General features: G+C 57.8%; 1 protein-coding gene across 4 annotated transcripts in view; it reads right to left on the bottom strand.

Annotated features, from left to right (window-relative positions):
• Nucleotides 1-886, bottom strand: part of CCDC33 (coiled-coil domain containing 33) — a 115386-nt gene extending 114500 nt beyond the window's left edge. For 3 of the 4 annotated variants that reach the window (XM_058294480.2, XM_058294483.2, XM_058294482.2), the window contains exon 1: nt 479-885. In XM_058294480.2, the coding sequence (XP_058150463.1) occupies nt 479-788 (310 nt within the window). In that variant the 5' untranslated portion in view covers nt 789-885. Of the gene's footprint in view, nt 1-478 lie in introns of all 4 variants that reach the window. The other variant, XM_058294481.2, reaches the window with a different exon arrangement.
• Nucleotides 887-10107: the final 9221 nt, after the last annotated feature.

The raw sequence follows: 10107 nt of genomic DNA, 5'->3' as shown, positions 1-10107 counted from the left end.
GTGCCTCCTTCCAGGTCACTCAGTTCTGCCCCTCCACCTGATTCCCAGATGGGCAAGACTGCGTCTCCTCTCTGCCCACCCCCTACCCCCACAGTTCAGTGGTGCCCAGAGCTGGGTACTCGGGCTGGCTCTAACGTCACTCACTGTAACACCTACTGCCAAGGTGGGCCGCAAATCTGCCGTGCATGCTCAGCTCCTCTACAACCACAGAGCCAGTTCTCCCCTGTCCTTTATTTCCTCCTCGCCCGACCCCGTGTGGCCAGCATCAGCGTCCCCATGTCACACGGCAGAAGGCGGTGGCTCCCAAAGGGCCAGCATTTGCCCAAGTTCCCGCAGACAGAGCCAGGCCTGGAGCCCAGCCCCTGGGATTCGGTCCAGGGCCCTGGCCTTGCGTGCCTCGAGGTTCCCGGGGTCCAGACAGGGCTTGGGAGGGCGTCTCAGGCTCCCCGCTCTCACCCCAGCCCTGCCCACTTCCTACCTTTGGGCAAAGTGAAGACGAATTTGTTCCTGGTGAGGGCAAGGCTCTGGCCAGGATCCCGCTGCTCAAGGACGTCGGTGACAGCAGAACAGGCCAGGAGGGGGTCCCCGTCGTTCACCCGCAGCTGCACTCCCAGCCCGGAGCCGGCCTGCAGGGGGTTCTCAGCTGACAGCCGCAGGGTGTATCTGCCCACCTCATTAAACCCCACACTCAGGATCTGGAAGTCCAGATCGAGCGTCCTCTCTTCAGCCTGCAGCCTCCGGCCCAGCAGGGAAGTGGGGACCCATGGCTCGGGCCCCCCGGAGGCCATGGTCACTGTCTGGGCCTGAGCCTGGGGCTGAGCACGGCTGCCCTCCCCGCCCACAACCCCACACTAGAAAGCCTGCACGCTGGGTGCCCAGGGCCACACTCACCCCTCTCTGTTTGTTTGAGGAGAAACCAGGTAACGAGCCAGGGAGCTTGCCTTGTCCAGGGAGAACAAAGGCAGCCACTGATCCCTCCCTTTCAGCAGGTGTGCACGCAACAAATATTTATTGAGCACCTACTGTGTGCCAGGGGCTATTCTAGGCCTTTGGGACACAGCAGTGAACAAAACAGTGAATTCTGCCCTCATGGATCTTATTGTCAAGTGGGAGATGGAGAGACAAAATAACACAAATACAGAGAATAAGTAAATTCTATTTTATGCTAGAAGATGATTAATTCTATGGGAAAAAATAGAGCAGGGTCAGAGATGAGGATTACCAGGAGGGGAGCACATGGCTCGGGGTATTTAGGACTTCCGATTTCAGTCCACATGCCTGTTCATTTCCAAGAGTTCTCAACTCTTGGGGGTGGGGCTTCTCAAGGGAAAGGGCAGTGTCTATTCCCTGGGAGCGTACTCTAGGCACTGTTTCTGGAACTAGTTTACCTTCTTAATCAAGACACACAATATGGGGCACAGATTCACTTTACAGGGAGCCTAGAGCCGCTCACATCAGAGCTGTCAGGCCAGAATCCATCCTGCTGATCCTGGGTCCTGCTGATGCCCAGTGGGGAAGGCGAGTGCTTGGAGCACTCCCAGTAAGAACCACCTCTGCCATCACCACTGGACCACCACTACAGCCTCCACCTCCTCCACCCTCACCGCCACTGCCACCGTTATCACCACTGCCTTTGTCGCTCCACCACCATCACCACCACTGCAAGCACCTCCATCACCACTACGACCACCACCTCCATCGTCGTCATCATCATCTTCATCAGTCTCATAGTTATCCAGTGCTATCATCAAGTCTACTGAGCACCAGGCACTTTACCAGGCTCTGAGGTGGTGTAATGTTAAGAAACTCATCACAGGCCATACAGCTAGTGAGAAGCAGAGCTGAAGTCTGAACCTACGGATTGTAGACTATCACCACATTCTCACACTAAATACATCCAGGGACTGGCCACCCTTTGCGATCTTCCTAACTTAAAAATTTAATTCGTTCTATTCAGGAATTCTGTACCCTAAAACTGAAGAAGGACAGTTTTGAGTTTGAAAAAGATGCTTTCGATAACATAGATGTCGGGAAACGGACTTGGCCCAGTGGTTAGGGCGTCCGTCTACCACATGGGAGGTCCGCGGTTCAAACCCCGGGCCTCCTTGACCCGTGTGGAGCTGGCCCATGCGCAATGCTGCTGCGTGCAAGGAGTGCCGTGCCACGCAGGGGTGTTCCCCGCGTAGGGGAGCCCCACGCGCAAGGAGTGTGCCCCATAAGGAGAGCCGCCCAGCGCGACAGAAAGTGCAGCCTGCCCAGGAATGGCGCCGCCCACACTTCCCGTGCCGCTGACGACAACAGAAGCGGGCAAAGAAACAAGACGCAGCAAATAGACACAGAGAACAGACAACTGGGGGAGGGGGGGGGAATTAAATAAATAAAAATAAATCTTTAAAAAAAACCCATAGATGTCATTCAAAAAAGTCCATTTGAATTCACCTTAATTGGAATTCATCATCTTCATAAAGTGAGAAAAAAAAATAGTAGTTTGGAGATGGTCCTGGCCAGGCCGGCTAAAACTGGCCCTGCTGTATGTAGAGAGTTTCCTCTGCAATGGCTAAAATCCAGTTTCTTTAGGTACCCCAAGGAGAAACGGAGGCAAAGACAGTTTAGAGGACCTGAGTTCTGGTCACCTGGCTTGCAGGAGAAGTCGGGTCAATCCCGTCCTCTCTGGGTGTCAGTGCCCCCCGGGAGGGAGTGGGGGGGTAAGGATGTCCGCACACCACTCTGGCAGTCTGAAGCTCATATGGAAAATCCTATTATATTGAAAGGAAAGTCATCTATACTGAAATTCATGTCAGGAAAGGCCATCGTATGGGTGTTTGGGGAGAGCACAGGTGGCAGAGGCCACCTGGAAACCTTTGCCTCAACAGCTGGGCAGGGCCCACCACCGGGTCTGGAGGCAATGGCTCGCCCCTGCTGGGTCTGACATCTTGGAGCTTAGTGGTTCACAGACGCAACTCTCTTTCCTTGCATGTTTGAAGGGACCCTCAGAGCTGGTACCAGCTGGGGTCAGACCCTTCTGCCCAAGGCCCAACCTCTGTGCACTGTACCCCAGGCTTTCTCACCTCTCCGCCTTGGCCTGTGCTGGTCCCTCTGGCCAAACTGCCCCGCGCCACCTGTGCAATCCCACTCACCCTGCAGACCGACGCCGAGCCTCCTCCCCACACACCGGGGGCCCGACTTCCTCCTCTGCCACATTTTGCATGTTCCTCTCCTGTCTCAGATGATGACTCACCCACGCTTGGCTGGTGTGCCTAGGAGAGGGCCGGGCAAGGCATGGGTGCCTGGGAGAAGGTCAAAGCATTGTGGAAAGACAGGAAGAAAGGGAGAAAGGAAGAGAGGAAGAGAGGAAGAAAGGAAAGGAAGGAAGAAAAGAAGAAAGAAAAAGAAAGAAAAGAAAGAAAGAGTGAATGAATGAATTAAAGGACAAATGAACTGATGAATGAACGGGATCCAGCTCCTGCTTGTGCAGAGAAGAATCTGGGAACGGAGGCCTAAGGACTGGTTCTTATGGCGATTTCAGCTGTATTCCATCTGTGAAAGCAAAGGCCTTTTGGGGCTTTTGCCCCACACTTAGACTCAGAGCCACCCCCTGGTGCCTCGGGGCAGGCCAGCAGCAGGAGGGAGGGCGGTGGGTGCTGGTGATGGCAGGGCGGGAGGCAGTGACTCCGGGTGCTCAGGCTTCCCTGGGCCTTGCCTCCATCCTGCAGGGAAAGTCCAGAAACCTCCCTGAATTTTAGCAGGTCAGGGCTGGGTGGTCCTCCCATTTTACTGATGGAGAAACGGAGCACAGCGGGACCAGCTCCTGCTCCTGGGCCAGGATCCTCTCCATGCCCGATACCGCCCTGATTCAGTCTCTGGAAGTTTTCAAATGGTTTTCGCTGCAGGTAAGGCTGTGCTGGGGGGGCAGAGGCCTGATGCCACAGAAAGAGCGACAAGGGGGGGGATGGTGGGTGGGGAGGGAGCAGGGCTGACTTCCAAGCGGCCTTAATGGGGCCCTTGAGCCTCCTTTCTTCCCTGGAAGAATGGCCACTCAGAGGCCTCTGGCTCTGTCGCTGAGAGCGCCGGCCTGTGCTGAGCCCACCCCAGAAGGCCCCTCTTCCTGCCGCCCACAATGACTCCTTTCAGCCTCCCCTCCTCAGACCCTGGACCCAGCTCCAACCTCCGCCATCCGTCTCTGCTCCTGGTCGAAGCCTCCCAGCAGAGCCACCTGGGAGCCCACCGGCGCCTCCCAGGACCCGGGGCTGGGACTCCTCTCCCCTTCCACAGGCCAGGAAACAGGCCGGGAGAGGTAAGGGGGTGAGTGGAGGGGCACCGGACCCCAGACTCCTAGACCAGCATGCCCCACGCCGGGGCTCCAGCCCCATCCAGCACTTTCCTCTGCCTGGTAGAAATGTCCCAGGCCCACGTCCCATTCCCTCCAAGTCCAAAGTGCCAGCGGATCACGTGGCGATAGGATCGCAGACTCCGACTGGCAACACGGAAGCAGGGACGCCAGCCTCTCTCCACGGCACAGATGGGAAAACTGAGGCCTAGGGCAGGGATGGGCCTTATTTGTGGCCAGTCAGCTACTAAGTGATAATGACAGAATTAGAAGTCCCTTCCCTCCACTGCTTGTCTTGCTTAGAGCTGGGACCTGGCTGCGTGGAGCCTGTGCCCTGTGCGCAGTGACCGTCTTCCGGTCTGACCAGCCTCCAGCCCCATGGGGTGTCCCCCCTTCCCCTGCCGGCCTCCTGCCCCAGGGCGCGGCGTGAGCCCTGTCTGGGTCCTCCCTAAAGCCCGCTTGTCTTGCCTTCAGCCGCGCTGGTGAGCCCGGGCTTGCTGACAGGCCCCTCGCCTAGCTCGGCCTGCGAGGGGATAAAGTTCCCAGGGTGGCAGGAGGGAGAGGGCGCTAGCCCTGCTGGCAGCGTCAGCGGCACTGACCTTTGCCCTCCGTGTGCCCGGCTGTCCTGCTGGGCTCTGAGGATCTAAGCCCAGAGACAGGCAGGGTCCAACCCGGCCGGGGGCCTGGCAGCCTGGGGCTTCTGCGACCAGCACCTGTCCTCCTGCAGCACCGGGCGACAGGCAAAGAGGTAAGGGAGGAGAGAGAGGGCGGCAGGCGGCAGGCGGCGCTGAGGCGGCTCGGAGCAGGGTCCAGGCTCGGGGATTTAGGAAGGGCAGACGGCTAGCCAGGAAAAGATACTGCTTCAGACCCCCAGGCGGAGAGAGGCAGACTTTACAGGCAGGCTCAGAGAGCACCCAGAGACCAGGCGAGAGAAACAGAAAGGAAAAGACAGAATCAGGGGGAGATGCAGCGTTAGGGAGAGAGAAACTTGAGAGAGAGAGAGAGGCAGAGTTAGAAGGACAGAAAGAAAGAGGAGTCAGAGTCAAACAGAGTGTGAGATAGAAATAGGGATAGAAAGAAAGACTGATGGACAGGGACAGACAGATAGTGAGATGGAAAGAGAAAAAGAAGTCCAACAGGAGGTACTGACAGACAAACCCACCAGTGGGCTCTGGTCTGCTGGGTGCTCACCAGGTGCAAGGCAGAGGGGGGTCCCAGGTCTGTTACTAGCTTAACTAACTCTGGGGCCTCCCCAGCTGCAGCGAAGTACAAACTCTTGGAAGGGAGGCTTTTGGGGAAAGAGCCTTGAGTCCATGGCGGCAGGGGAGAGGAGTCTCTGGCAAAACGTTTCCTGGCTAAGTCACTAACATTTGCATGGCAATGGCAGCTCTGGGACGCAGTTTTCCCTGAATGTGATGGGGAGTATAGAGAAAGCAGAAGTCTCTGAGATCCCCTCCAGCCCTGTGATTTGGCCTTGGTGGGGCTCTGTCTTTACCGTGAACTTACTACTCCAACCTATTTAAATTTATGATCTCCACCTCATGGTTCAAGGGGGCTGCTTGAGATCCAGCCATCATTGCTACATTTCAGCAAGCTTGAAGGAGGAAGGGGTAAAGAAAGAACACTTCTCTTTTAGAACATGCTATACTCACATTTCTTTTTCCATCTCATTGGTCAATACTTAGTCTCATGGCTGCACCTAGCTTCTTGGAGGTTGGGAAATGTATAATACTGGGTTGGGGACAGAATAGAATCCATTTCACACAGTGATGCCTTCATAACTCCTCACCCACAGCAGGCTTTAACATGGCCTTACGATATGTCCCTTTTATTAAAAAAAATTAAGAAACTACATATGCAATGCATTTTTAAATATATATTTCAAATAAGTATAAATTCCCTTAATTCTTCCAAACCGTTTCCCTCCCCAGGCATATCATGGTTTGCTGTGTGCCTGCCAGATTTGCCTTTTATGCATTTACACATGCACACATACGCATACCTAGTCTAGAGGAACGTAAAATGGGATCGCGCTGTTTGGACTGTTCAGCAACCTGCTTTCTTGGTTATTATTACTTGGCAACAAGCCTTGGCACTTCTACCGTGCCAGTCCGCAGGGAGGTGCTTCATTCTTTTCAACAGCTGAACGGTATTACACATACAGCCCTATGGAAGTTTATTAGTGGATTTGGGGGTTATTGCCATTTTGTTGCTATTACTAACAGCCTGGGGCATTTTCTCTGCATGTATATGAAGCGTTGCTTGAGGATGGAGTCCTCAGAGTGGACCAAAGGGCAGCTCTCTTTACCCTTTCCGTCTAGAAAGCCCTTCGGGATGGGGGAGAGGGCTGACGACAGCCCCTCCCTCTCCGCCTTCCCTACCCCGGCGTGCACAGCCCTGGCCCAGCCTCTTCCAGGTCTCCACCATCTCCTAAACCTGTGCTCCCCGGGCTGCCCACTCCTTTGCTGGCTGCACCCTCTTTTTCTTGGAGGGGGAAGAGGCTGCTGCACCAGACCCCTTCCCTGGAGGACGGGGGGCCCCCTTCTTCTCCCCACCTTTGTTCCCTCTCCTCCCTGCCTGCCACACCACTGGTTTCGGCACTTTTTGAGGACTTCCCTCCTTGCTCAGCCTTGGTGACATCCCCGCAGGGCGCCCCTGTGGGCGGGGGAGGGGCCGGCAAGGGGAGCCGGGGCAGCGCCTGGGGCTCCGGCGGCCTGGAAGGGCTGGCTGCCTGGGGACCAGCAGCAGGGCCCCGAGCCCCAGCCAGGCTCCCAGGGAGAGGCGGGGGCTGTGGGCAGCGGAGGAGAAAGCTCTCTGAGGGGGTCTTTCTGGCCCCCTGCCGGGATGGGTCACACCTGCGATTTGAGCCCGAAGCCCCATGAAAGCGCCAGGAAGCGCTCTTCCCGCGGGCAGGGCCCTCTGTCCAGCTGGGAAGCAGCAGGGTGCTGATCAGTTATTAAAAGCCGGGGCTGGTGGCTCCCCACCCCCCCTGGTACAATTCATTAGGCGCTGCCCTTCCCCCAGCCCGGGAGTGATGGATGGTGACAAATGAGGATGGGTAGGGGGTTCCTGAGCCCATCCTGGGCCACAGCTGGGGAAACAGCCATCAAAGCCCAGCACAGGACCCCTCCCCAAAGGTGACCCTGAGGGCCAAGGAGATCAAGTTTCCGGCAAATGGTTTGAGGGTGGAGAGGCTTGTTGCCAGAGACAAGCTGCCCTAAATGCCGCGCGGGGCCCCAGCCCTGCGCCGGGTACGCGGTACCATCAGAGCTGGAGAGGAGGGGGCGGGGTGGGCTCCTCAGACCCTGGAATCACAGGCGGGAGGTCTGGGGAGGGAGGAGGGCAGGGCCTGAGCTGGTGGAAGCAGGGAGCTGCCTTTCCCGGAGGAGATCACACACCTTTCAAAGCAGGTGCTGGGTTCACCGCCCAGGACGAACTGCTGAGCCCGCACAGCCAGCCAGCCCACCCGGACCCCCGCCTGGGCCGGTGCTGGGGCTCAGCCGAGGGCCCTAGTTGTTGGGGAGCGCCCTGGCTGCCTGGAAAAGGAGGAGATACAGAAGGGAGAGGCCAAGCGAGCTCTCAGTGGAAGTGGGGCTGGCGCCAAGCCTTGAAGGCCAGGTAGGACCGAACAGGTGGGGAGTGGGGCGAAGGCACCCGGGGGACAGAGCGGGGACAACGGCTGGAAGGCAGGAAGGGGGCAGGAAGGGTGGGTGAGCAATTTTGAGGGAAAAGACTGGAGCCCTGGAGGAGGCTGGACTCAGGGGATGCTGGGGAGCAAGGGTGAACTCTAAAGGGCAGGGAGAAGTGAGAATAGTCCTGTGGGAGCAGGGCCCGTGGCCTGTGGGACCTCAGGGGGTCTGCCCAGCAGTCAGTGTCCTCAGTGAGGAAGGAGGATAGCACGAAGCCTTTATCTGGAGGCCACAGCCGCCTCCCCGAGGGGATGTGCTGGGAGGGGCGGTCCAGGGCTCTTAAAGCCAAGGGAAACTCCACGGCCTTTGGCAGGCCTCCTTTGAAGGGAGAAAATCCTCTGCAGCCTCTTGATGTCACCAGCCTCTTGATTGCCTCCTATGACAGGGGTCTCACTACTCTGAGAGTAAAACTTCTCCCTTTGTCCTGAGCTGATATTCGCCTCCCGACCTTCCCTCCTCCAAGTCAGTGCTGGCCTAGCCATCTGGGAAGGGGGGAACACACTGGCCCCTGAACAGCCAGCTGCAGTTCTCCTGCTCTTACCAGGCTCCACACTCATCACCAAAGCAGCGTCTGGCCTGAATCCCTCAGGCTATGGTGCTGCTGTCTGTGAGGGGGATGTGAGAATTCCAGGCAGGGGGGTCGCTATGCCAGATGATGCTTCTGACCCTCCTTCCGCATGGCAGGCGCTGACCTGAGCGGGAGGTGGCAGCCTTCCCCTCCCCCTGGTCCGGTTAACCGCCGCCACCTCCGCTTTCTAGCCCACTACATGGGGGCAGGCTTGGTCTGGGGTCAGAATTAGCTGTGCCAGGGGCAGTTGGGTGTGTGAGTGCACCGTGTACGTGAGGGGGGACCCCGAGCTCCCTGGTCTTGGGGATCACCCTGCCTTGGCCACTTATCCACGGGCTCAAGGGGGTGGCCGGGCTGCACAGGCAGCCCCAGTCCTGGACTGAACCTCTCCCTGGGTGTTTTCTCGACTGCTGCTGGGGATTAGGGTGTCACTGAGTTTATGGGGTGTCACTGAGGTTTGGGGTTTTGTAGAGGTTTTAGAGGCGCTGCTGGACTCAGCCGAGGGCCAGAGGGGAGGGTGGTGAGCAACGGGGCTTCCGGGCTTTTGGCAGCCGCTCCCCGGGATTTTTGCCATCTTGTGCCAATCAGAGCTTGATTTGCCGGGGTCTGAGGGCCCTTGACGTGTTTTGAATGTTCCAGGTGTTCCTGAAGTTCTGGGGGTCTTTGGGGGTGACGGTGAGGTTCTGGGGGTTCTTGTGTTGCTGAAATTCTGGGGACGTTGCTGAGACTCTGGAGGTGCTCTGGGGGGTTCTGGGGGCCCTGGGGGCATGCCTGAGGTTTTGGGGTGCTGCTAGCCCTCCCCATCCGCTCTGGCCTATTGCTAGGGCCTTCTAAGTTTAGCCCTTTGCCCTTTGAGGATTTCGATAGCCGCAGGCTGCCAGAGGCATGCTTGGGGATTTCTGTTCCTGCACACAAAAATTCCTCAGGCTTAATCAGCTTGAACAAAAACCTGGGGCGGGAGGAAGCCCCGTCTCCTGGCCTTCAGGGGCCCCCGGCCTCAAGGGCGGGGCGGCTCTGTGCCGGCCCCCATGGCAGACGGCCTCTGACTGCTCAGGGCCCCGAAGCTTCTCGGGACCCCCGTCCACAGCAAGCAGGTCTTAGCTACCTGCCAGGCTGCGCCCGGCTCCGAGGCCTGCTGCTCTGGACTGCTGGTCAAGGCGTCCTTGAAGTTGGCACCAGCTTCACCCGAATGTGCCCCAGTGGGCTCCAGTGAGCCACTGCCTGCTCCCTGCTCCTCTCAGACTCCCCTTCTCAATCCCCTGAGACACTTACACACCTCATTCTCTCTACCACTCCTGACCTCCCGGATCCTCAGGGATCTGCTCCCGGCCCCCTCCTCCAGGAAGCTTCCAAGACTGCATGGGCCATCTCCTCTCCCCTCTTCTCCCTTCCTCTCCTCCGGGCTGGAAGAACCCCCACTCTTATCCCCCCTCTTCTGAGGGCAGGTGGTGGTCTCTGGCTCTTCTGGATGTGAGTCCCCTAAAAAAGTCAACTCTGAAGGGCAGATCCCGAGACTCTGCTGC

This window comes from Dasypus novemcinctus, chromosome 3 (genome assembly GCF_030445035.2).
Source record: "Dasypus novemcinctus isolate mDasNov1 chromosome 3, mDasNov1.1.hap2, whole genome shotgun sequence".
Taxonomy (NCBI): domain Eukaryota; kingdom Metazoa; phylum Chordata; class Mammalia; order Cingulata; family Dasypodidae; genus Dasypus; species Dasypus novemcinctus.
The sequence above is the reverse complement of the archived record's forward strand: the minus strand, read 5'-3'. Positions and strand labels throughout refer to the sequence as shown.